Source organism: Fulvia fulva, chromosome 9 (assembly GCF_020509005.1).
Source record: "Fulvia fulva chromosome 9, complete sequence".
NCBI lineage: Eukaryota > Fungi > Ascomycota > Dothideomycetes > Mycosphaerellales > Mycosphaerellaceae > Fulvia > Fulvia fulva.
Genome location: NC_063020.1, coordinates 1,962,293 through 1,989,948, shown reverse-complemented (window position 1 = coordinate 1,989,948; position 27,656 = coordinate 1,962,293). Strand labels below are relative to the sequence as shown.

General features: G+C 46.7%; 3 protein-coding genes across 3 annotated transcripts; 1 reads left to right on the top strand and 2 right to left on the bottom strand.

Moving 5' to 3' along the window:
• Nucleotides 1-1,273: 1,273 nt before the first annotated feature.
• CLAFUR5_09261 (Tripeptidyl-peptidase sed3) lies at nucleotides 1,274-3,128 on the top strand (the record flags this gene model as incomplete). The annotated part of the gene is made up of 3 exons (XM_047908409.1): nucleotides 1,274-2,022; nucleotides 2,077-2,302; nucleotides 2,358-3,128. The coding sequence occupies 3 exons, from the start codon at nucleotides 1,274-1,276 to the stop codon at nucleotides 3,126-3,128; spliced, it is 1,746 nt and encodes a 581-aa protein (XP_047765864.1).
• A 2,573-nt stretch (nucleotides 3,129-5,701) lies between these two features.
• CLAFUR5_20275 (uncharacterized protein) lies at nucleotides 5,702-6,358 on the bottom strand (the record flags this gene model as incomplete). The annotated part of the gene is made up of 1 exon (XM_059463111.1): nucleotides 5,702-6,358. The coding sequence occupies one exon, from the start codon at nucleotides 6,356-6,358 to the stop codon at nucleotides 5,702-5,704; it is 657 nt and encodes a 218-aa protein (XP_059319112.1).
• A 1,297-nt stretch (nucleotides 6,359-7,655) lies between these two features.
• CLAFUR5_09260 (uncharacterized protein) lies at nucleotides 7,656-8,734 on the bottom strand (the record flags this gene model as incomplete). Its single annotated transcript, XM_047908408.1, has 4 exons — nucleotides 7,656-8,128; nucleotides 8,179-8,271; nucleotides 8,353-8,440; nucleotides 8,492-8,734. The coding sequence occupies 4 exons, from the start codon at nucleotides 8,732-8,734 to the stop codon at nucleotides 7,656-7,658; spliced, it is 897 nt and encodes a 298-aa protein (XP_047765866.1).
• Nucleotides 8,735-27,656: the final 18,922 nt, after the last annotated feature.

Sequence of the window (27,656 nt, the reverse complement as noted above, 5' to 3'; positions counted from 1 at the left end):
AGATAGGCGGGAAGGAGTAGGGATTTTTACTAATACGGTTTCCTCTCTATATATACGAAAATAAGATAGTATAGCTATATAGGCCAAAGGGCACTATAACAGCTTAAATGAAATATCTATCTATCTATATGTTTGCGAGTTCGCCAACAGGCACAGTGCGGTAGATCACGTGACCCTAAAACTTGAAAGTTGACCAATCAGAGCGGGCGCCAAGGCTAGTTGAGGGCTGGTATAGAGCTTCACTCCCTCGCTGACGCCTCACCTACGTACTCGCAAGCTCGTACTCCAGTGTGGCTAGCGCTCGGTCGCTACGCTCAATAAGCAATGCCAACCAGGCCTTGAACAAGCCTCTGGAGAAGACGAACCTCGCGCCGTACATTGGAAGCGGCTAAAGAACCCAGTGCGCAATTAGGGTCAAAATGCCAGCCCAGAATGCAATCTTTGACAGAGGTTTCGTATCCCCGCTCCAGCTTAGCCTTCTCGAAGAGAGAGCTAAAGAGTGGAAGCCACAAAAGCACGCATATCCTTGAGCTTGTCGGGTGCCAATGGGCAATTGGCCCTAGACCAGCTAATGCGAGCTGGACTGCAGCTGCTCTCTAGACTATACAGCGTCGCAGTAATTCAACAGTGGTAACACTGTGTCAGTACGAGGTGGCCTTCCTAAAGCTATGTGACCTTCTGAATTGGGGAACTGATCGCCCAGTTAAAGTGTAATGTCGAGAGGGACGGCCCTCCTACCCGTTATCACTTTGCTAAAGCCGAAGGACTTACTCGTGCTGTCTTTGACACTGATCCACCGGTTCGGAGGTGAGTACGAGGTTGAGAAAACGCGCTAATTATGCATTATCCCTCCGGAGTCAAAAAGGACGACATACAATCATCATTGAGTTGGACAACACCTTAGTGTCCACTCAATGTTGCAATCGACATTGCTACTACAGCGCTGTCCGGCCGAGAGACTATTCGACATACTACGAGAGTCTATGCCAGGGCACTATACCGCTCAAGGAAGCTGTGAAGACAGTACCTACACGTATCTCATGACCACCATTTCAGGCTACTCGAAACAGCCTTTGCGAGATACGATGAAGAAAGCGACTAGTGGAAGATTGGCAGGTCACATTCTTCGTTGCAACAATCGTGCAACCACTGCGTTGCTGCACCAGAATGATTGCCTATTTAGCAGACGCTGTGCCCCAGGACCATGGTGTGTATCAGCTCTGTCTTGTGCTGATAACTCTTTTAATCCCTTGCACGCAATTACCGCGCCACAATGGCCAAGTCATCTTCTTCGCTCCGAGCGCTGTACATTGTTTGCCTCGCACTTGCTGGGGGCGTGTATGGTGCTCCACCGACCACCCCTTCGGGCACACCAACGCGAGCACCTCAAAGGATCTCTCCCGGCTTCCAGCGACTTGGGGTATCACAGCAATCAATACCGTATGAGTTCACAATGGCGCTCAAAGGTGCTCAGCTGGACCAGCTTGATTCCCGCATGGTGCAGATCGCGCAGTCGGGCGGTGAATGGCTGACCACGGAGGAACTCACTCAGTACACTGCACCTGCGCCCAGCTCCATCGCAGATATCAGATCTCTGCTCACGTCTCACGGCATCCCGGAGGATGCCATCTCATTCTCCAAGTTGCAAGACTTTGTGACTGTCCAGGGTACCGTGGACCAAGTCAACAAAATCTTCGCCACCCAGCTTGTGGATTGGACACGCCCTACCGATGGACAGACTGTCCGCCGCGCCAAGGAGTACACCGTCCCTGCAGCTATCGCTGAACACGTTATCGACGTCAGCCCCATCGCCTTTTTTGCCCCTCCTCCTTCTACCGTGCATGAACCACGACAGCTCGATGCGATCAGTATGGAGAACGAAAAGCGTGCTGCCCCTGGGTCTTGCAACCTCCAGACGGTGACACCGGAATGTCGCCGCGACCTCTATGGACTAAGCAGCTACACGCCGAAACCCGTAGCCGGCGCCATCGACATTTCAGTCCTTGGTCTTAATGGAGACGCGTAAGTAAGCAAGTCTTGCTACAGGAGACTCAAATTGATGACAACGTGCCATAGTGCAAGCCAGGCAGATCTCACAACCTTCCTCGAAACCTATCGAAGCGATGCATCTGGATACCAATTGCCAATCGCTGCCGCAAATGGCGCACAACCCGATCAGAACAACCCAAGCGCGGAATCGAATCTAGACGTTCAGACTACGGTGTCAGCGACGTATCCTTTAGTGAACCAATTTGTGTCTTTCCGGCAGTCCACCGCAGACGGCTTTGCAGAGGGAATGCAGGTATGTGGCCCCTGGTTAAAATTCAAGAAGTCGAGTCCTGACACCGTCTCCGCAGTATTACATCGACTTGGCTGATAGCGATCGGCCGGGCGTGGTCAGCATTTCGTACGCCGCAAACGAAATCGATTACTCCGAGAGTCAAGCGCAAGCCATGTGTGCCGTCGCGCAGAAGCTCACGGCACTTGGAACGACAGTGGTTGTGGGCTCTGGGGACAATGGCGTTGACACTGTCCAGGGATACACTGCCCTATCTTGTGCTGATTCGTTCTTCCCGACGTACCCCTCTGGGTGCCCTTACATCCTTACGACCTCTGCCACGCAAGACTTTTCGCCCGAGTTCGCTGTTAACACGACAATTTCTCGATTCTGGACCGGATCTGGATTCAGCAACCTCTTCCCAGCGCCATCCTACCAAAGTGCCTACACCAGCGCGTACGTCGACTCGCTGGGCTCACGCTCAGCCGGCAAGTACAACAAAGCTGGACGGGGCATTCCCGACGTATCTGCGCAGGGTAGCAATTACCCAATCAGCTTCAACGGCCAGTTCGTCGTCGCTGGAGGCACCTCTGCTGCCACTCCTCTCATGGCAGCAGTACTTGCGCTCATCAATGACGCGAGGCGCGCAGTAGGCAAAGGCAGAGTCGGATACGTCCATCCGACTATTTACGGTAGTCAAGGCGCATTCACCGACATAATCTCAGGCGCGGCCTTTGGCTGCCCCGCCCCAGATGAGGACACTGGGTTGTATACGAGCGTCGGTTGGGACGCAGTGACTGGGCTTGGTACCCCTATCTTTAGCGGTCTAAGGTCGCTCTTCGGCGCCTGAGTCTCATGTATCTCTCGAGCATAACAGCTCCGCATGTAGCGAAACGTCCCTGATTCATAGTGAAAGAAAATGCGGAAAGCCGAGTACCTACAAGCCTACACGCCTGTCATGAACCTTGATGCCTCATCATTTCGCGGTGATTTCTCAAAAGGGTTGAGGCTTCTCAAGATGCGACAAGACCTCCATGCATCCATCCTTCCGATAGCAGCACAGGTCTGGCCATCCGTGAGATCGCACAGTTTCGGCAAACTGATGATACTGTGCGATTGCCTCTGGATTCCCATCCGCGTTCATGCCCAAGACCTTCCCGTTCCCGCGAGAGCACGACTCCAAAGTCCGGAACGTCTAGTTCCACACCTCGAAGAAGCCTTCCCACTGTGAAGCTCCCATCTCAGCAGGGAACTGACCGACATACTGCTGTTGCGCCAGGGCGACAATGTCTCCATGCCACATTATCCGATCGAATGTCGAAGGGGTTGCAGGACTCATCGCTATAGTCGACCAAGTACACCGCATGATCAGGCGCATGATCGGGCAATTTCGAGGGCTAGCAGTCTGAAGCTGGTGGAAGTGCTCGTTTGACTATGGATTAGCGATACATTGTGACAACCTCCCTCCACCATCACATACAACCACAGATTAGTTTAATAGGCAACCTATCCTTATATAAGACTTGAGTTCCCAGGCTTTATACAGGTATTGCTTCGCTTAATTAACGGCAAAATGGCCAATTCGTGTGAACGAAGATCTTGGTCGGTCACGTGTGACCAAAATGTCGAAGGATCGCCACTATGGAGGCAAATATCAGACATCTCTGCGGCTTTCATATTTCAGTCCCTGAAATCTTTACTACAGTTTCTACTGAAAGCTGATTAGCAAGAATCCTAGGACCACCATGAATCCCGCTACAGCTGTGCCCAGAGGTGCTGGCCTGAAAGACGCAACCCGGGAAGAACTTCCACTTGTCGAGCTGTCACTGCTGCCCCCGCCTGTGACACTAGAGCTCGTAGGCGTGCGTAGGGCTGAGTAAGGACCAGCATCGACAGCGGGTTCGCCAGGTATCCTACATCGGTTGCTCTCGGAACATAGCTCTCCAGCACCGCAATAGCCACTTGCGCAGCAGGTAGACCCGGCTGGCATGCAATTGTATCCGCATTGATCCTCCAGTGGACTGCAGATCCCGTCCGAGCTACTGTCGGAAGTGGAGCTAGCGGTTGGAAGCGTGTTTGTTCTTGTCGGTGTAAATGTACTTGCAGAAAAAGCTGTTGTTCTGCTTGCCGTCGATGATGTCGAAGCGGAAGAACTTGCAGCAGGGCCACGATCGAGGCTGCACTGATTGTCAGGCGTGCAAACGAAGCCCGCGGCACAAAAGGTCAATCCACCACTGCAACAGTCAGATCCAGCCGTCATACATCGGTTCCCGCATGGCTCCTCGAACGCGCTGCAAGATGAACCTGATGCATCTCCGGAAGACGGCGGGCCAGTCGACCCATCGGTGCAGGTCTCGCTTTCGGGAATGCAGTCGTCGCCGCATCGTTTGGAGTCTCTAGTGCATTCATCGCTTATGCCAGTGCAAGTCCTGCCATCCTCACAACACCCAATGCTGTCGCAATAGTAGCCGCGCGGACACGATCCTAGCGCGTCGCAGCATTCGCTGGTGCTCAAGATGCAGGCACTGGAGCACGTTTTGTACCCAGACTCGCAAGATCCCGACTGCCGTGCAAAGATGCTGATACCCAAGAGTTCATTAGGTGCGAACGGCTGCGACCGGTCTGGTCGACGAGCTACCGCAGACTCGCCTCCAGATGCATCAGCTAGTACTGCTCCGAGGAGGATAAGTTGTATTCCTTGAAGCATATTCGGAAGTGCTGTGGTCGAACCCTGAAATCGGATCCGTCAAGTTGACTGAAGGCACCGCCTTGGTTGTGCTCTTCGAAATATAGATATTGGAAATTCTCTCTGCGGAGATGAATCTTCAGCCCGAAGGGCATAGAATGTTCATTGAACCAGTATTGTTCATGGCAGATGGGCGCGTGAACGCGAATGCGAGTAGCTGGCTTGGCACGCCGATCAAAGGAAGAGGACGCCAATATGTGGCGGCTTGACGAAGCAGCCTCTTCTTGGCTTTCCAATCATGTCGAGATCCAAGAACATTTTCGTTTAATTCTAATGGAACAGGAATGGATCCGAGCACTGCTTGAACGCAAGTAGAAGTTGCGTTACCGAGACGATTCAGTTCCACCACAATTGGCTGCCCAGCATCGCTTTGATGCCGGTATCTGGTCTTAACCGACGGGAAAGGAGTATTTCAGCAGGCGCACCAAGACATCGGCCAGGAAACGTACAAAGCCCCGCCCACCAGCTTGCACACAGTTGAAGGCTGCTGGCTTCGGTCAAGACGATTTACTCTGGTTCAAGATATTTTGGAAAGTTCCGGTACTTGCTTGGACAGGTCAATTTGACGTTTTCCGGATTTCCTGTAGGCACGGGAGGCACTGTAGCAGCATGGGAAGGCATCACCTCTTCCAATCTATCTTGCAGGAAGGGTTGACTGTAGTCCCTCAGCTCATTCATCACGCCGCTGCCTTCGCCTTAGCAGCTAACTCAGCCTGCGCGTAATTAGACTCGTTCCGCAATATGTATGGCACCTTCTCCGGATCGTCCAAGAAGAACTGCGCCGCCAACAGCGCAAGTCGCGGATCGCCAGTGTAAGGGCGCTTTTGAGCTGGCATACCAGCGTAGACCTCGTCCGCATCTTTACTTTGCTTGAGTCCAGACAGCATATAATCCCTCGCATCTCCACGACCCTCATTGCTCACAGTATCGATCCTGAACGCCACGTCTTCTACGCCGTATGGTATGGTGGCATACTTCCTGCGATATTGCCTGACTGCAGGCAGAGTGCACAGGTCCGTCGCCATAGGTTCTTCGCTTGGAAGCTGGCTCATGATCAGAGTATTGGGAACTGGATTGACATCCTTTGCCAGCTTGCTCAAGCTTTCGAATCGAGGCCACGGCAGCTTGAAGAAGAAAGGCACATCGCTCATGTCCGGCGGTAGATTCGTACGGCGTCGCCCGAACGCATCGTCTGTAAAGTCTCGGAATCCTGTTGTCTGGTCTCGGAGCATCCAGCACAATCGAATTTCGTCGCCTTCTTTGACAGTCTCCACGTAGGTTGCGGTACCTCGCTTGACCATGCGAAAGATATGTCCTTGTTCGTCGTCGGTCATGGCAGGCAAGAAGACACCTTGTTGGTTGCGGAAGACTGCAAGTGAGGATGCGGTTGGTGGTGGAGGGCCGCTAGCATCAACCGGTGCAGAATGACCTTTACGAATCGTACGCAGTATCACCCGACACTAATGTGAAAGGCAAGTATCGAAAGGCGTGGTGATACTCCACACAGTGTTCACTGCGTCTTGGCTGTCAATACTATCGTAGTAGGTCTTGCCAATCTTATTGCCAGCGTAGCCATATATGGCTGGCGCGCGAAAGCTTTGCAGTATTTTAGCGCACCTCTTGAACACTATGGCCACGGTCACTCACCATTAAGGTCCAAATAACGGCAGGTCCCCACCTGTGGTAGTGGATGTCGCTTCAGTCATGCCCCAGAAATCCTTGACTGGGTCCTTGATCTGATACCACATCGGGGTAATACTGTAATCTGGTGCATGTCCAAGATAGTAGGAGACATTGGGGATATCGTCCCGGTTTGCTGCTGCTTCTTTTTGCGTATATGACAGTGACATTCGAGCCGTAGGCCGAGTGACGCACAGGCGGACCTTCACTTCACGAGTCTGAGTAGTTTCGATGTACTTAGCCAGTGTCGGGACTGCACGAGCGAAGTCTGCTTCAACAGAGCTGCGACCAGGGACCTCAGAGATAGCATCAGCCATAGGTGTTAGCCCGATGCGCTAGAAGTTTCGTCAGTGAGTTGAGCAGGATCGAGCGCTTTTCGTGGCTTACGTCTATGACTCGCCAGTTCTTGTGAGGGCCGCAGGTCGGTGCCCATTTCAATGGACTGGAGGAATCAGCATCACACTCTTCACACTCACGCCTCCCTTGATACCCACTTCGATGCCAATATGGTGTCTCCTCCAATCGCTTGAAAGGCATGACTCTCCTTTTTGTCGGCCGTAGCGGTGTTTGTCGATACCTCTGAGCCCTTCGACTGCTCATGCTTTACAGAAGCACTAACATATGGTGTCGTCACTTCAACAGCAACAGAGACCTTGTATTCCTGCTTCTGTGACTGCTCTGATATCTTCGTATCTTCAGACATCGTTTTTGTGGTCAATAATCGTCCACCGATCGTGACGCGCCGACAAAATAGTTGGCCAAAGTCTTGATGTAGTTTTCTCATTGCAGCCACGTTGGGGGCCGTTGCTAGTTTCGCGAGTGCGGTGGCCAGTTCCGTGCTAAGCTCAAGGTCGGAAGGCTCCAGGTAAAGAGTCGCACGTGGGTACTAGGTCTAGATCAGTGCTCCAGCGAGGACGTGTGAGTATCCGTGACATACCAAGTACTTCGCGATCATGGCCTTTCGTACTTATTGTTGGTTACCTTCGACGTGGAAGACTCCGAACTAGCATAGCCAGCCGATACACTTGCGCCGAATCCTCCAAATCCACCACTGACTGATGCTTCGGTGCTCTGAGCGCTGAAGTCGTTCGTGGCCATGCTCGTCTCAAACTCATGCGAGCTGACAATGATCTCTATCTTGGAATTATCGTTGACATGAAATCTTGGCTTGATCTTCAACGCATCCGCCACAACAGTTGGCCTCGTCGCTGGCGACTCCAATGTGAGATCAACGTTTTTTGATGGAACTGCGATTGCGTTGTTCTTTCCAGTGCTCATCGCAGTATGATCTGTATCATTCGAGGGTTCCGATTGAGCTACGTCCGTTAGTATGACGAGTCCGCCAGATTCTGAACGCTTGTCACCCGATGTGTCGTTGCTGGCAGAATCTGCTACAACGGCTGTAACGTGTCGCAGCCGAAATTCTGTGTTACATTTAGTGACCGGCCGGTAGATGAAGAGCGTCCAGTATTACCTGGCATTGGAGCCTGTACGATCTTGTTGTCTTGCCGATCGACGTACCAGCCGTACAGGGCGCCGCAATTCTCAAGGACGTCCTCCCACTCTTCTGCGGTCAGTTGACCTGCATGTCTGCCTTAATCAGCACGGATATCGAGCAATCTGGTGATAACATACTTTGTGCCCTCACCTAGGCCCTCCTCTGGAGCTCCATAATCCGCAAAGTCTCTATCACGAGCTTCAAATTTATCAGCCTCTTGCGACGGCTTTCCAAGGCGCTTCGACAATTAGTCGAAGTCTCTTCTCGAGGTGCATCAGGCATGACTCACCTCGCCAAGTTCAATAGGCAGTGCGTCTGGTGGCTGATAGCCCTCGCCTTGTGAGCTGGCTCCTTTGCGCTTAACATAAAGTAGCTCGACGCGACTGTCCTTCTCCTGAGGCTTCTCCGTTGACCCTTGCTTGACAATTTCATCCACTTTCTCGTTACGTGCAGCTTCTAGGTACGCTGCCAAATCAACGCTTTCTCGTTCGACTGCTGCACCATTGCTGTAGCAGAAGACGTCTGAATTCATGCTATTTAGTTGCAGTCATTTCAACTGTTTGAGGGGCAGAAGGGATGTTTGTTGTGGGTTGCTTCTCAGTCCTGGCAGCAGTGCCTGATGTCGCTGGACCTTGATTGGCGGCATATGTCGCGAGATCGACAGGCGACTTATCTCCAGGGCCCTGATTCGCAGCGTAAGTCGCAAGATCGGGTCTTGTCGTTTGTGTAGTCGCGCTATCTGTATTATTATGGTCTGGCATCGCCTTATCCTTTGCGATGCTGCTACCGGTGACTGTCTTTCCGTTGCCAACAGAGTTAGATCGATTCATGCGCGATGTTCGGCCGGTGTTGCTTGTGGTTCCGCCGCCGGCCTGCTTTGGTTGCTCTGTAGGAGGCATGGCGTGTCGATGTGTCGCGAATCAACTATTACCACAACACTGAGCAGAAGATGTAAACGATCGTCAAACAAAAGAGATTGCAGCGATGTGTTCTGCCATACCTAAACCTCACGCCACCCGAAGTCGTGTCCGGTAGGGTGCCAGCCATAGCCGTCAATGCCACGTGCGAATTAACAGCCACAATTACCTACTTTGTCTTTTGCTCGCGAGTGCAGAAAGTATGGTATAAAATGTGCTGTTGGCGGTTGTGAACCTCCAAAGGTAAGCGTAGCGGAGTGGAGCTCTCTACCAACCCTTCTAGACTGCAAAGTAGCGTGCGATCCAAGCTACCGCTACCCGACGTACAGTGCTTATTATACGACGACATAGGCGTTAGCGACGAGTATATGTTTGCGAGTTCGCCAACAGGCACAGTGCGGTAGATCACGTGACCCTAAAACTTAAAAGCTGTGAGAACCTTGGCGAGTGTGAATCTGACATACAGAAAAGCTACCTAAGAAAACTCTAAATACAAAGCTAAGCGCCAAGCCGGCGGTATGTTCGGATAAGAACGTCACATCCTCCCCTACTAGACCCTAACACACCTATATCAGCCTGAGGCGGCCAGCCTAATCGCCTATATACTTAAATCGATAATAAAAGAGATCCTAAAGCTTTAGCTTCCTTCGTCGTAGCTTCCTAGCCTACGACCCTTTAGCTTACTTTACTCCGTATATATAACTGCCTTACGCGGCTTAACTCTACTACCTAAGCTTACTACGAGCTTACTAACCCCGTTAGATAACCTCGCCGTAAGCTTCTTACGCGTATTCGCGCCTTCCTATATCGTTAGAAGCTCGTAGTATTAGGTAGCTCGTATAGAACGTAAGTATAAAAGTACGCGCTTATTCTAAATTAATCTGACTACAAATATTAACCTTTAAGCTTACTAAGTCTTTAATAACCTCTTCGCTCTTCGGTAGCTTCTTCCTTAACCTTCTTTAGCCTTAGCTAACTTATTCTTGTTAGGGCAAGAGCCTAGCCTATAAGATATAAGAGTAAAAGCGAGAATATAGGTACGAAGTATAGATATAAAGGGTATAGTATAATTGCTATACAAAACGAAAGACGAAGAAAGTAAGAGAGGCCTAGGGAAGGCTAGATACTTATACGCGACCCTTACGAGTATATATCCCCGTATTAATAGGGCTGTCCCGTACAAAGCCGCGCTTAGTAGCTTTACTTAAAACCTTATTCTAACCTACCCTACGTTCCGAGTCTTCTACGTACTTCTTCTAGGGTCTAGCGTAGTCGCGGGTGCTCGCGGGAGTACCGTAAGTTATATAGTTACGAGCCGAAGTGAATCTATTAAGGGTTAGTAGAGTAGTAAATTTAGAGGGCTAGGTCCCGTAGTAAATATTACGGGGTATATAATTCTTAGCGCTTATATACTAAGCTAGACTTTCACTTCTTAACGACTTCTAAGTACTCTAAGGCTCTTCTATCCCTACCTTCTATATACTCTATAGGGAGACTATAACAGTAGCCCCCCTAAACAAAGCTAAGTTCCTATAAAGCCGTAGTAGTTCTATATATCGAGGATGTTTAGCTTTAGTACTAGGCCTAGGCCTAATATTATAGTCGATATACTATTAGTAAGCCCCGTCGAAGAGCTTAGATTCGAAAAGCCTACCGATATTAACCTCTAGGCCGTCTACGCGGGCGTGGTATTCTTCGATTACTTAACGATTAAAGATAATATATTAGATAGGTTCCTATAAGGTATCCTACTTAGGGTAACCTTACTATTCGACTTTATACTTTATTAAATAGGTACGAGTTACGTAGTAGTAGAAGACGGCGGATTATACGAAAGACGAAGAAGGACCTAATAGGATAGCGTGTATCTATATATAGTATCGCTAGTATTAGTATAGGTAGATACTAGGTGTCCGGATGTTTACTAGCCTATAGGCTAGCAAACCCTAGTCACGTGATCTAGTTACATAACATACCTATACCTACATACTTGTCCTACAGCCTATATATTCTTAACACTCCTACTTAGGCTATATAGTCTCCTATAATCCCTTTACGTAAGCTAGAGCTACCTTATAAAGTTTTAGAACTACTAGCTATTAAGGGGCTTTATTAACCTATTAGTAGCTATATCCTTTATATAGTAGTAGTCTACTATAATCTTCTTCTACTACTAGAGATGTCTGATATAGTTATATATAACATTAATATACTTTGACCTTTTATATATATAGGCATCTTTAATAAGTGTTAAAGCGGCTTAGTTATTACCTATAAGCTTAACTAGCCTTAGCTCGTTAACAGTGCCCTTACTTGCCCTTATACTCGGCTAGAAAGAGCTCTTTCCTACTAGTTCTAGGCACCCCATTTCCCTAAGGACAGTAGTAAGAAATTGTGACTGCTTTACGACTACGTTTATAGCTATAAACTTAGCTTCTATTATTAATGTTGTAATAGACTTCTACTTCCTACTTATCTAGGACATAGGTGATCTATAAAGGAACTACACGTATCCTAGAATTAAGACTCTATCTACTTTGTCTATAGTATAGTTAGAGTCCGAGTATCCCTAGAGATTGCCCCCTCCCTTTCTATATATAAGACCTAGGTCTAGGTACGACCGTAGGTATCGGGAGAGCTTCTTTAAAGCCTTTATATACTACTACGAGGGATTAGTAACAAATGAGCTAATTCTTCTAAGGGGGAATGCTAAGTCTGGCCTTGTTATTGTTATTAGCTACATCTAGGTACTATTATAGCTCTAGTAATCCTGTTTGTTACACCTCTTATCTATAGGTGCCGTAGGTACTAAATGCTCGTAGCTCTCTATAGGTAAGTAGGTTAGCGTAGCCTTCTCTCTAGCTATGTTCATCTTGGCTAAGTTAGCGTGGACATAGTGTCCTTAATCAAGCTTTAAAGTGCCTTAGGACCTGTCTCTTATAATCCTTATTCTAAGGATCTTCGTAGGTTTACTAAGATCTTTAATCTCAAACACTTTTCTAAGCTTAGCCTTAAACCACTGAACATCTAATAGCTTCGGAGCTATAATAGGTATATCATCTATATAGGTAAGGACTATAAGGTCTCTATCCGTATAGATAAGTAGGCATAGATCTACCTAGGACTAGGTAAATCTAATCTTCTCTAGCTTTGTAACATAGAGCTTGTTCTAGTCTCTAGCTGCTTGCTTAAGCCTATAAAGGCTTCGTAGGACCTTGAATACTATGTTTAGAGGTGCTTCAACTCCTAGGGATAGGATTATATAGATGTCTTTAAGAAGCCTACTTTAGGTAAAAGTATTATTTATATCTACTAGGTGTATCTCGAGATCTCTCTTACATACTACTGCTATAAATACTCGGAGAGTATTATGTCTAATAGTAGGTATAAAGGTCTCTTCGAAGTTAACCCTATATTTCTATAAAAACCCTCTTATAACTAGTCTTGCCTTAAACTTCTTAATAGCTCTACTAATTATTCTTTTCACATCAAAGACCCACCTAGAAGTAATTATATTCGTACCCTTTAGCGGTACAACTGCTTCCTAGGTGTTATTGCTTACTAAGGCAATAAGTTCGGTCTCGATTACCTCTCTCTATATATGTCCCTATTCGGGGTCTCCTACGGCTACCTTATAGGACTTTAGGAGTAGTACTTCCTACTAATAGGCTATAGCCTACCTAATAGTAGCAAATGTATATTCTTCTACTTCGTTTAGAATCTCTTCTACCTAGCTCATTATAGGATCTAGATAGAACATCTAGGCGATAAGAGCCTTATAGTGTTTAGCCTTATACTCTTTAGAGTTATTATCTCCGTCTCCCCTTGACCTCTTATTGCCTATAAGCTAAGGTGGCGCTAGGTGTTCGGATAGGTCAAACTGAACGATATCTTCTTTTTCTTTTATTAGAGTACCCTGATCTCTAAACTTCTAGTATTCCCTAATGTCCTTTAGGGGAGGGGAAAGTTGTATAAATAGCGGTTACTATAGTGTTAATGACTTAGGTAGGTTGTATATAGATCCACCGTTATCGGCCTTCGATAGTATTAAAACCGCCTTAATATTTTCTCCTAGCCTTCGTAACGGTGTCTCTAATAATCCCCTATCGGAAAATTTCGCCCTAAAGGGCTTCCTCCTAATAGGATTGCGCTATAGCGCTTGACTCGGCTAGTTAGTAAAGGTGATACTAAGATCTATATCTCCCCCCTTCTTATTCTCAAACTAGTCGACGTAACTATACGCTTTTATTGCTTTTATGTCGGGATCCTAGAACAGCTATTGTTTTGTAGTGTTTTCTAAGTAGCCTATAAACACGGCTTCTTTTCCTCGGTTTATTAACTTGTCTCTCCTTAAGCCTTAAGGTTAGGCTCTTAGGTCTATATAGACTATAGCTTTATATCCCTAGACGCGGAAATGGTCGACTAACGGTACTTAGCTAGTAAAGGCTTCTTCTAGTAAAAGAGCAATACTATTAATGATCGGAATTAAGGCTATTCTAACGATATACAAAGCAGGCTACTACCCCTAGGACTAAGGGAGTTCTATCTCATTCAATCTAGATAGCTTGAAGCTCTCTTCACCCTGTTTCTTCAGCTCTAAACGCCGCGGAGGTGCCTAGCTACATTAGGTAACTCCTAGGTAATAGTAGCCTAGGCTACGGTACTAACGGCGCCTACGGCCCTATAGGCAAAGCCCCCCTAAGACAACTAGTAGCAACTTATAGAGGACGTAAAAAGTATAGAAACTAACGATCAGCTCCCTTACCGGTCTCTATAGGTAATGATCACTTAGCTACGTACGGCGCTTGTACTATCGTATTACCGAGGGTAATAAGAAATGAGGACGACGTCCTAGGCGATTAGCAAGGCCACCCGGAATTAACACCCCTATAGCTAGGCATCGGTCGCGGCATCGATACTAGGCCCCCGCCTAACGTACGATGTAGTTACGATCCGTATTGTAGTAAAGGAAGACTAGGCCGAAGTTACGAAGCTATCGAATAAGGAGCTCGCCTAACGAATTAACTAACTAGGGGTGGTCGTAGTGAACTAACAGTCTAACGGTACTCTATAGATCTATACTAGCTCTACTACTACTAGGAGGCACCTAGAGGCATAGCCATAGTAGGCATCTAAGGTTACGGTATTAGCGAAGGTCTTAACGAAACAATTTACGATCCTAGTCTACGATATACCTAAGGAGTTTGACCTAACTAACTAGGGTCACCTACGCGCTCTCTAAGAGGACAACCCGGTCACTCTTAACTCTCTAATCTAGAAGGCGACTTGGCTCTATAGGAAATAGCTAGAAGGTAAGAAGGCCTCGGCGCTAATAGTATAGCTATAAGACGCGAAAGCGGCGGATCTAGCGATAGAACAAGGCCTAGTCTAGTAATATAGCCTTAAGATAGTAGAAAAGTACTCCTTATCCTTTCGTGTCCTCCAATACTTCAAATGCTAATAGTATAGACACCAAACCTATACGTGTATAAACAAGTAGGCCTACTCGAACTATATAGGAGACTATATATCTAGGGACTATACATCGACTACGAGACGGTACGCGAACTGTCCGGGGTACTACCTATCGTATAGTACGGAATACCTATAGCGGAAACTAGCGAAAAACAAGGCAATTATAAATAGAACCGTCGCCCTAAGATTCTACGGCGACCGTAAGGCTAGCCTACACCGGAACTAACTAGCGGCGGTCGGGCATAAGCTCCCTAGGGCCGAGAACGATATAAAGGATACGTAGCCTAGGGCGTACGGGAGGCTACGTGCTCTACTAGCTACGGCGAGGGAATCTAACTAGGCCCGGCTCCCCTTTAGTACATAGCCGATAGGCGTAGACTAGGACGTATAGGGTAGTAGGATATAGGACGATATAGAGGAAATGATTGTCGATACCGATAACTAGCCTCGACACGCTTAGCATCATCTAGTATAACGTTAACTATAGCAAGGATATAGTCTAGAACTATTTCCTATACGAGGCGGACCCGCGCGTCTACTACGTCCTTATAATCTAGGAGCTATAGATTAACCCGTACTATAAGAGACTAACGACCTATAAGTTACTAGGCTATACGACATGCCTACGAGGCGACGGCAGACCCCGTACGTGCTTCTATATTAGTAAGGACATACTAGAATCCGACTAGGAGGTAGTATACTACGTAGACGAAGAAGGCGGGGGCGATATTACCTCCCTCTACGTAGGTAGCACCTAGATACACAACCTATATATATAACCGCTAGCCTCGAGGTCTAGCCGCGACCTAGGGGTCTATAGACACCTAGACAGTACGCTTAAGAGACAAGGGTGCTACATCGTAGTAGGAGACTTTAATATATACTACCCTTCCTAGGAAAGCCTTATATAGCCGCACCCTATAGCCGACGAAGTACTCGACTTAATAGCGAGTAACGTAATTGCCCTTAATACCCCGAAGGACCTAGGCACCTAGAAGAGAGGGGGACTCTAAGGCACGATCGACCTCTCCTAGATCTTAGATAGCTACTACTATACGGTAACCTACTATAGGATCGAACATAAACTCGAGGCGTCGTTAGACTATATACTAGTTAGGACCTCTATTACGACATAGATATAACGTACACTAGCGAGAACCCCTAAGCTAAACTAGGGAAAGGCCTACTAGGCTAATATCTAGGCGTACCTCGATAACTCTAAGAGGCTAGTCTAGATCGCGTAGTAGTAATATAATAGTAAAGACGAGATAGACGAAGCAGTCTAGGGGTTGATAGACGAAATAAGAAAAGCGACCTCACTTTACGTTCCGCTTACCTAACTAACGACATAGTCTAAACTATACTAGACGCCGGAGTGTACTACGGTAGTAAGAGAAGTAAGGAGAGCCCGCCGGGTGTGGACGAGCAGCTATAGCGAGGAGGCCTAGAACGTATATAGGGAGGTATACTAACAGAAGAAAGCTATAATACGGAGGGAGAAAGCAGTCGGCTAGAGGGCTATAGTAGAAGAAATCGCCGGCAAGCTAGAGAGGATATAGAAGCTAGCGAAATGGGCCCGACAGGACCCTATACAGGGCCCCTCCTTCTCTATCCTAGCGCTATAATCGCCTAGTAGCCCGGTTAGCGACCCCGAGGCTAAGGCGCGTCTACTAGCTAGCAAGTTCTTCCCGCCCCTAGTCGAGGCTAATCTAAGCGACATAAACAGCTCTACTCCCCTAGCCCCTAGTATCGCGGTCTAATAGGAGGTGTCCGAGGGAGAAGTTGCCGCTATACTAAGGAAGTTACCGGCGAAGAAAGCCCCGGGGCCGGATAGGATCCTAAACGAGCTACTAAAGAAGTGTAGAGATCAACTAGCCCTAGTAGTTATAGCGATCTTTAACGCCTACCTATAGACCGGGTACTACCCGATAGCTTTTAAACAATCGACGATAGTAGTCCTACGTAAGCCGTAGAAGGAAGACTATACGTAGGTAAAGTCGTACCGCCTAATTACGCTCCTTAACACTCTTAGGAAGGCGCTTAAGAAGCTAGTTATAACGAGACTCTCCGAGGCGGTAGAGGAACACTCCCTACTCCCGGACACCTAGATAGGTACGCGCCTATAGCGATCGACGCTATCCGTAATAGAACTTATCACCTCTTAGGTAAAGGCTATCTAGTATAAGAATAGGGACAAGGTGGCTTCCTTACTTAGCCTAGACATATCGGGAGCCTTCGACTACGTGTTATACCCGCGGCTACTCTACATCCTAAGGTCGAAGGGACTCCCTAAGTGGCTTATCAACTTCGTACGGTCCTACCTCCAAAGCCGTAGTACGTCGATCCTAGTCGGCTAGTATAGAAGCCTATTTTAAGTAGTCTATACTAGAATCCCGTAAGGCTTAACGCTAGCACCTATTCTATTCCTCTTCTTTATAGATAGATAGATTTGTTATTCCCCTGTTCTAGGACCCTATCCGGCCTATATAGGTATATATCTATTGTTATATATAAAGGGAAACCCGAATAGGTGAAAACCCTTCCCGCCCCCGACTACTCCTTATCTAGATTAGCTTTCCCTCTAAACGTACGTAGTCTATGTCACTACCCCGTTAGCCCCCGCTCCTAGCCGGTCTCGTCGCGCTACGTCGTATCCTCTCTTCCTATACTACTCCTACTAGGCGGTACTATTCTAGCTAGCCCTTCTCTAGTATCTAGTTCGTAATACGCCGTAGGTCTTTAGCGTTATTAAGAAGTGCCCTAATCGTCCGGTTCCTCGCCTTTGCTATCTACTCCCCCCTTCCTAGCGACTACCTCGGACAGACGAGGAGTACGTACCGTACGTTCTAGGAGCGATAGCCGTAGGGGTAGCTAGTATTCGTGTATCCTAGAACCTTCCTCTATAATAGGTACCCCTAGAGGCCGATATGTTCGCTTCGTAGTTAGGTTGCTATACTACTCTATGCCCTCGTAAGGCGGTAGTAGATAAGCTTCGGGGGGCGCTTGACCGCGGATTTTGTAGCTAACTATTCCTTAGGTTGTCCCGCTAGCTAAGGGCGTCTACTATGCCCTACAACCTAGTTGTTCTACCTCTCTTTCTATAGTTGCTCTATAAACGATTTCTTACCTTCCTATTATATTGCTAGCTATTCGTCCCTTGCCCGGTAGTTCGGCTCGTTTCCGGGTCGAATGCCCTTATACGCTAGTACTAATTCGCGGGCCCTTACGACTATACTAGCGATAACCTTCTATACTAGGTACTATGCCGACTTGCCTAAGTAGGAGGTCCGTAGTCCCTAGATATATAGGTCGATCGGCGGTATAGCGGTCTCGTACTTAAGTATCCTCGTTAGTGTCGACTTATATGCCCCGGTGACCTTCCTTAGGCATTGGTTTTAGATCTTCGCTAGCGGCGCGACGAGTCCCTTCGATAGGTAGGCCCTCTCGCCTAAGGACCACACTTAGCTACTATAGGTAAGGACTGGCCGTATAATAGCCGTATATAGAAGTCGTGACTATCGGAAGTCCGCCCCCTATATAGACGTAGTGAGCCTCTAGTATGATGCTATATTCTGTTTAGCTTTCCGTAATATTACCTATACGTACTTCCTCTACCGTAGCGCCGGGTCTACCTATAGTCCGAGGATCCTAAGCTGATTTACCGGGTTAGTCGTATGCCCCTATATCTAGATAGAAGCTTACATATTGTAGAACCGTAGCCGGCGCGTAAAGTGTATTAGATTATACTTTTCTAGGGCAAACCGAGCCCCGTGCCTCCTAGCCTAGTCCTCGTAGATCTTATGCTTCTCTTCTAGTAGCCTACAGTTCTCCTTAGTCGAGGAAGACTACGCTAGGATGTTTATGTCGTCTACGAAGCCGCTCGTAGCGGTGTTCTAGGATTCTAGGGCTAGGAGCAGCGTCGCTATAAAGAAGAGGAACAGAATAGGTACTAGCGTTAAGCCTTACGGGATTCTAGTATAGACTACTTAAAATAGGCTTCTATACTAGCCGACTAGGATCGACGTACTACGGTTTTAGAGGTAGGACCGTACGAAGTTGACAAGCCACTTAGGGAGTCCTTTCGACCTTAGGATATAGAGAAGCCGCGGGTATAACACGTAGTCGAAGGCTCCCGATATATCTAGGCTAAGTAAGGAAGCCACCTTGTCCCTATTCTTATACTAGATAGCCTTTACCTAAGAGGTGATAAGTTCTATCGCGGATAGCGTCGATCGCTATAGGCGCGTACCTATCTAGGTGTCCGGGAGTAGGGAGTGTTTCTCTACCGCCTCGGAGAGTCTCGTTATAACCAGCTTCTTAAGCGCCTTCCTAAGAGTATTAAGGAGCGCAATTGGGCGGTACGACTTCACCTACGTATAGTCTTCCTTCTACGGCTTACGTAGGACCACTATCGTCGATTGTTTAAAAGCTATCGGGTGGTATCTGGTCTATAGGTAGGCGTTAAAGATCGCTATAACTGCTAGGGCTAGTTGATCTCTACACTTCTTTAGTAGCTCGTTTAGGATCCTATCCGGCCCCGGGGCTTTCTTCGCCGGTAACTTCCTTAGCACAGCGGTAACTTCTCCCTCGGACACCTCCTATTAGACCGCGATGCTAGGGGCTAGGGGAGTAGAGCTGTTTATGTCGCTTAGATCAGCCTCGACTAGGGGTAGGAAGAACTTACTAGCTAGTAGACGCGCCTTGGCCTCGGGGTCGCTAACCGGGCTACTAGGCGATTATAGCGCTAGGATAGAGAAGGAGGGGCCCTATATAGGGTCCTGTCGGGCCCATTTCGCTAGCTTCTATATCCTCTCTAGCTTGCCGGCGATTTCTTCTACTATAGCCCTCTAGCCGACTGCTTTCTCCCTCCGTATTATAGCTTTCTTCTGTTAGTATACCTCCCTATATACGTTCTAGGCCTCCTCGCTATAGCTGCTCGTCCACACCCGGCGGGCTCTCCTTACTTCTCTTACTACCGTAGTACACTCCGGCGTCTAGTATAGTTTAGACTATGTCGTTAGTTAGGTAAGCGGAACGTAAAGTAAGGTCGCTTTTCTTATTTCGTCTGTTAACTACTAGACTACTTCGTCTATCTCGTCTTTACTATTGTATTGCTACTGCGCGATCTAGACTAGCCTCTTAGAGTTATCGAGGTACGCCTAGATGTTGGCCTAGTAGGCCTTTCCCTAGTTTGGCTTAGGGGTTCTCGCTAGTATACGTTGTATCTATGTCGTAATAGAGGTCCTGACTAGCATATAGTCTAACGACGCCTCGAGTTTATGTTCGATCCTATAGTAGGTTACCGTATAGTAGTAGCTATCTAAGATCTAGGAGAGGTCGATCGTGCCTTAGAGTCCCCCTCTCTTCTAGGTGCCTAGGTCCTTCGGGGTATTAAGGGCAATTACGTTACTCGCTATCAAGTCGAGTACTTCGTCGGCTATAGGGTACGGCTACATAAGGCTTTCCTAGGAAGGGTAGTGTATATTGAAGTCTCCTACTACGATGTAGTACCCTTGTCTCTTGAGCGTACTATCTAGGTGTCTACAGACCCCTAGGTCGCGGCTAGACCTCGAGGCTAGCGGTTGTATATATAGGTTGTGTATCTAGGTGCTACCTACGTAGAGGGAGGTAATATCGCCCCCGCCTTCTTCGTCTACGTAGTACACTACCTCCTAGTCGGATTCTAGTATGTCCTTACTAATATAGAAGCACGTACGGGGTCTGCCGTCGCCTCGTAGGTATGTCGTGTAGCCTAGTGACTTATAGGTCGTTAGTCTCTTATAGTACGGGTTAATCTATAGCTCCTAGATTGTAAGGACGTAGTAGACGCGCGGGTCCGCCTCGTATAGGAAATAGTTCTAGACTATATCCTTGCTATAGTTAACGTTATACTAGATGATGCTAAGCGTGTCGAGGCTAGTTATCGGTATCGACAATCATTTCCTCTATATCGTCCTATGTCCTACTACCCTATACGTCCTAGTCTACGCCTATCGGCTATATACTAAAGGGGAGCCGGGCCTAGTTAGATTCCCTCGCCGTAGCTAGTAGAGCACGTGGCCTCCCGTACGCCCTAGGCTACGTATCCTTTATATCGTTCTCGGCCCTATAGCGCTTATACCCGACCGCCGCTAGTTAGTTCCGGTATAGGCTAGCCTTACGGTCGCCGTAGAATCTTAGGGCGACGGTTCTGTTTATAATTGCCTTGTTTTTCGCTAGTTTCCGCTATAGGCATTCCGTACTACACGATAGGTAGTACCCCGGACAGTTCGCGTACCGTCTCGTAGTCGATGTATAGTCCCTAGATATATAGTCTCCTATATAGTTCGAGTAGGCCTACTTGTTTATACACGTATAGGTTTGGTGTCTATACTATTAGCATTTGAAGTATTGGAGGACACGAAAGGATAAGGAGTACTTTTCTACTGTCTTAAGGCTATATTGCTAGACTAGGCCTTGTTCTATCGCTAGATCCGCCGCTTTCGCGTCTTATAGCTATACTATTAGCGCCGAGGCCTTCTTGCCTTCTGGCCATTTCCTATAGAGCCAAGTCGCCTTCTGGATTAGAGAGTTAAGAGTGACCGGGTTGTCCTCTTAGAGAGCGCGTAGGTGACCCTAGTTAGTTAGGTCAAACTCCTTAGGTATGTCGTAGACTAGGATCGTAAATTATTTCGTTAAGACCTTCGCTAATACCGTAACCTTAGATGCCTACTATAGCTATGCCTCTAGGTACCTCCTAGTAGTAGTAGAGCTAGTATAGATCTATAGAGTGCCGTTAGACTATTAGTTCACTACGACCACCCCTAGTTAGTTAATTCGTTAGGCGAGCTCCTTGTTCGATAGCTTCGTAACTTCGGCCTAGTCTTCCTTTACTACAATACGGATCGTAACTATATCGTACGTTAGGCGGGGGCCTAGTATCGATGCCGCGACCGATGCCTAGCTATAGGGGTGTTAATTCCGGGTGGCCTTACTAATCGCCTAGGACGTCGTCCTCATTTCTTATTACCCTCGGGAATACGACAGTATAAGCGCCGTGCGTAGCTAAGTAATCATTACCTATAGAGACCGGTAAGGGAGCTAATCGTTAGTTTCTATACTTTTTACGTCCTCTATAAGTTGCTGCCAGTTGTCTTAGGGGGGCTTCGCCTATAGGGCCGTAGGCGCCGTTAGTACCGTAGCCTAGGCTACTATTGCCTAGGAGTTACCTAATGTAGCTAGGCACCTCCGCGGCGTTTAGAGCTAAAGAAATAGGATAAAGAGAGCTTCAAGCTGTCTAGATTAAATAAGGTAGAACTTCCTTAGTCCTAGGGGCAGTGGCCTGCTTTTTATATCGTTAGAATAGCCTTAATAAGAGCTTTCGAATATGTCGTGTTTTGGCGTAGAGATCGATAATTCCCTAAGAGACGTCACTTTCCTCTTCTTTATAGCGACGCTACTCCTAGCCCTAGAATCCTAGAACACCGCTACGAGCGGCTTCGTAGACGACATAAACATCCTAGCGTAGTCTTCCTCGACTAAGGAGAACTGTAGGCTACTAGAAGAGAAGCATAAGATCTACGAGGACTAGGCTAGGAGGCACGGGGCTCGGTTTGCCCTAGAAAAGTATAATCTAATACACTTTACGCGCCGGCTACGGTTCTACAATATGTAAGCTTCTATCTAGATATAGGGGCATACGACTAACCCGGTAAATCAGCTTAGGATCCTCGGACTATAGGTAGACCCGGCGCTACGGTAGAGGAAGTACGTATAGGTAATATTACGGAAAGCTAAACAGAATATAGCATCATACTAGAGGCTCACTACGTCTATATAGGGGGCGGACTTCCGATAGTCACGACTTCTATATACGGCTATTATACGGCCAGTCCTTACCTATAGTAGCTAAGTGTGGTCCTTAGGCGAGAGGGCCTACCTATCGAAGGGACTCGTCGCGCCGCTAGCGAAGATCTAAAACCAATGCCTAAGGAAGGTTACCGGGGTATATAAGTCGACACTAACGAGGATGCTTAAGTACGAGACCGCTATACCGCCGATCGACCTATATATCTAGGGACTACGGACCTCCTACTTAGGCAAGTCGGCACAGTACCTAGTATAGAAGGTTATCGCTAGTACAGTCGTAAGGGCCCGCGAATTAGTACTAGCGTATAGGGGCATTCGACCCGGAAACGAGCCGAACTACCGGGTAAGGGACGAACAGCTAGTAATATAATAGGAAGGTAAGAAATCGTTTATAGAGCAACTATAGAAAGAGAGGTAGAACAACTAGGTTGTAGGGCATAGTAGACGCCCTTAGCTAGCGGGATAACCTAAGGAATAGTTAGCTACAAAATCCGCGGTTAAGCACCCCCCGAAGCTTATCTACTACCGCCTTACGAGGGTATAGAGTAGTATAGCAACCTAATCACGAAGCGAACACATCGGCCTCTAGGGGTACCTATTATAGAGGAAGGTTCTAGGATATACGAATACTAGCTACCCCTATAGCTATCGCTCCTAGAACGTACGGCACGTACTCCTCGTCTATCCGAGGTGGTCGCTAGGAAGGGGGGAGTAGATAGTAAAGGCGAGGAACCGGACGATTAGGGCACTTCTTAATAACGCTAAGGACCTACGGCGCATTACGAACTAGATACTAGAGAAGGGCTAGCTAGAACAGTACCGCCTAGTAGGAGTAGTATAGGAAGAGAGGACACGACGTAGCGCGACGAGACCGGCTAGGAGCGGGGGCTAACGGGGTAGTGACATAGACTACGTACGTTCAGAGGGAAAGCTAAACTAGACAAGGAGTAGTCGGGGGCGGGAAGGGTTTTCACCTATTCGGGTTTCCCTTTGTATATAACAATAGATATATACCTATATAGGCCGGATAGGGTCCTAGAACAGGGGAATGACAAATCTATCTATCTATTAATGATCGGACTATTAGGCAGTCTGTTTCTAATTATAGTCTATACTTATAAAGCTTCTAGCTAGAACTTAACTAGTATACTAGAGTCTTTAAGTATAGCCCGGACTATGTTCTTAGAGGCTTGAATTGACCTTTCTATAGGTCTATTTTGAAGAGAGTTATAGTCATTAGTTATGTCTATCTAAGTGCTAAACTCCTTCTCCTACTCTTTTAGTAAGGCGAGAATTTCCTTTATACTATTACTACGGATCGTAGACAGAAAGCACCTTGACTACCGTTCTGCCTAGACCTTCTAATCCCGTAGGGCTATAGGAGCGTCGCTCCTAGCCTTTAAAGGGATTACCCACTTCTTCCTAGAGAAGTTGTCTACAATCTTAAGCTAATATTTATATCCTAGCCTAGAGACTACGCCCTAAAAAGGCCTATAGATGTTAATAGAGATAAGGGCCAGCCTCTCCCCTTTCCTCTCTATAGTAGGTCCTTTGAACTTCCTTATATTTATAAGGGAGCAGACCTTACAATTCTAATGTTTAGAAGGAATAGGAATAGTATCTTTCTTATTAGTAACTCTATATAGGTTTCTTAGTAGTCCCTTACTAAGGTGTGCACATCTTCTATACTATAGCTCCTACTGATCTTCGGACTTAGTATTAGCTATAGCGGTACCGTTACGTTCTTTAGAGAGTATACTAGTATACTATAGCTTAAGAATTTCCGAGATCGAGTAGATAAACGGTACTCCTCCTCGAAGTTTAGTCTAGACAACGGGTTTACTAGACAAGGATTTTAGGGTGAAACTAGGTAGTTAGATAGTAAACTATTAGCTAAACTGATTCTACGAAATAAGACTAACTCTAAGGCTAGGAACAAACAGGACATTTTCTAAGACAATTTGCTTTCTAGAAGGACTACCTATTACTACACTTCCTATATATATAGCTTGTAGATAGCCACCCCTAACCTTAATCCACTTCCTCTTTTAAAGAGGCTTTAGTGTCCTAAATAGTGAATCTTAGTCAGTTATATGTAATGATACACAAGAGTCAAGTAACTACTCGGACGAGGGGTACTTACCTTTAGCTTCTATAGTAGAATAGGCAACCTCATCAACATTATTATCTTCTAATAGTATCTTAGGGTCTAATACGTCTTCCTAGGTCGTATAGGCCCTTATAGGCTTACTAGAGGAGGCCTTTGGCTTGCGGCTCTCCTTGATCTACTTTGTAAGGTCCGTTATTACCTTAAGGATATCACGAAGGTTTAGTAATAATGACCTCCTACGAGGTAGTAACGGTTGTCTCTTAGTAGGGTAGGTAACCCTAGCTAGTTTGTCCTTATTCCTAACAGCCTACTAAGCTATAGAAAGGTGTAGGCACTTGCTTATAAAATAGTCACTACCGCGGAGATAGTACGTAAGCTTGTCCTAGAAACCCTTCTTAGCGAATATAGCTATCCCTTAATAAATTGTTAATTCTTGCTTCTCCCTAAGAATTGTAAGAATGTCTTGTAGTAAGAGATTCACCTAGGCATTAATGATATCGCGAATTAAGCCAAATAAGTCTAGTAGAGCTACTAAGAGTTACTAGATCTTTCTGTCCTTAGTCTTGATGTCTTAGAACTAAGGCGAGATTGAAACAGCCCTCCTTATAATTAAGCTAAGCTCCTACTAGGCGTTATCTATTGACTAGTCCTCTGTTATCACGAAATTAGTATATTACTAAAGCAAACTTCTTCTAGTAGCGAGAAGTCTTCTCTTATATTTAGCTTTAGCCTATTCCTATAACTCCTTCGTATACCGGATCTCGTATATTATCTCTTAGTTATCTATCGACAGATAGATATACATCTTATATAGGGCCGTTATATTATACCGTCTATACGATACCTTCCTTATCGCTTAATCTAAAGGAAGAGATAACTCCGATAATATAGAGGGTGTCGCTATAGATAGGGTTATAGCGGGAATGTCCGTAATAATGTCTTCGAGGACCTAGTTAACCTACTTTAATACTAGGTGTATTCTTATTAGCTTGAACTATGTTTCGTGGTTCTCTCTTATTAGAACAGGTACTACTCTCTTTCTTATAAACCTAGTCTCGTTCTCTATTTTTTATAAGTTAAGGGACAGGTTAGCTACTCTTAGGTAAAAGGATATATTCGGTCGTACGCGATCGGATCGAAATAGGATAAAACGAACGCGAGGTTAATAGCGGAGAGGATAGCTATCCGCCGGGAAGGGGAGGAAAGTCGAAGGATCGTATTAGTACTAAGACACTATAGCGTAACTCTCTTAGTAGAGGGGGTTTCTAAGACACTACAGCTCTCTTAGAATAAATAGTTAGTCGATACGAACGCGATGTCCGGAGAGCGACTCTTCTTAGTAAGCTCGCCTACTTATCTAAGGTATTAGTATAGGCTCCCTAACTCGGAGTCTAATAGTGCCTTACTAGGCTCTTTTACGTCTTATATATACCTATAGCACGGCTATAGCTTCCTATATAATACGGGTACGGCCTCTAGTCTACCTTCCTTTTATTCTAAAGAGGAATAACTCTAATACGACTTTGTCGAGGGTGAAACACCGAGTTACTAACTCGGGCTTATAACCTATTAAATAGGTACGAGTTACGTAGTAGTAGAAGACGGCGGATTATACGAAAGACGAAGAAGGACCTAATAGGATAGCGTATATCTATATATAGTATCGCTAGTATTAGTATAGGTAGATACTAGGTGTCCGGATGTTTACTAGCCTATAGGCTAGCAAACCCTAGTCACGTGATCTAGTCACATGACATACCTACACCCACATACTTGTCCTACGGCCTATATGTTCTTAATATACTTGATCGGCGGTAGCCCTTTAACTTCGTTAGGCTCTACGCGGATTCCCCGGATCTTACGGACGGTATAGTCGTTAGAAGGTAGGTTAATAGGCTCGTCGACTTCTACTTTATCGGGAGGACCTAGTATGTCTTAGTTTTAGTTCGGGAATAGGTCCTTAGCCGACGGCCGAAGGCGTACGGGATAGAAGACGTCGTAGATCTTTATGTTCGTAGGAAGAGCTAGACGGTAGGCGTATAAACTAATACGCTCGGTAATCTTAAAAGGACCTAGGTTCTTCTAGCTTAGCTTCTTAGAGGGGCGGTCCGTCTTAATGTTCTTAGAGTTAAGGTAGACTATATCGCCTACTTAGTAGTCGGGAGCTAGCTAGCGACGACGATTAGCTTAATCCTCGTAGATTGCTTATACGTATACTATCTCGTCGTAGACTTCTTTATAGATCTATAAGAGTATAGTAGCGAACTCGTCTACTACTTACTCGTTTACGTCTTCGGTAGGCGGGAGAGGCTCTTCTAGTTCTATACCTATACGAGGGTAGTAACCTCTCGTAGTATAGAAGGGAGAGTAGCTAGTAGTCTCCGAGTCCTAGTTACGAGTAGCGAACTCTACCGTAGGGATATACTAAGGCCAATCCTTCTAGTAGTAGTCGACGAAGTAACGAAGGACCTACTCGAGGATAGTGTTCGTAATTTCGGTCTGGCCGTCGGTCTATAGCTAAAAACTAGTCGAGAGGTTATACTTAATACCTAGGATAGTATATAGACGCTTCTAGAAGTACGAGATGAACTAGGAGCCTCTATTAGAGGTGATGCTATCCGGGAGGCCTTAAAAGCGCTAGACGAATTCGTAGAATAAGCGAGTAGTCTCCTTTACGGTTATACTCTAGTACGGGATTATATACCGGTCCTTAGAGTAACGGTCTACGATTACTAGAAGGGCCTTTGCCTTTACGCCGCTAAAGGTCTTACCGTAAGGAAGATCGGTAATAAAGTCTATAGTAATGTGCTTCTACGGACAATTAGGAGCCGGGAGAGGGTATAAGAGACCGTAGGGGCGGTAGCGGTTAGCTTTAGCTCTTTAGTAAGTAGCGTAGTTTAGTACGTAGCGGCGGACGTCCTTCTAGGAATACGGCTACTAGTAATACCTAGCGAGGAGCTTATAGGTCTTAGCTACGCCTAGGTGACCCCTAGAGGCGGAGTCGTAGACGATTAAAAGAATCTTAGCTCGGATATTAGAGCCTTCGGGCTACGGTACGTAAAGCTTCTTACGGAAGTAGACGACACCTTCCTAGAGCTCGTACT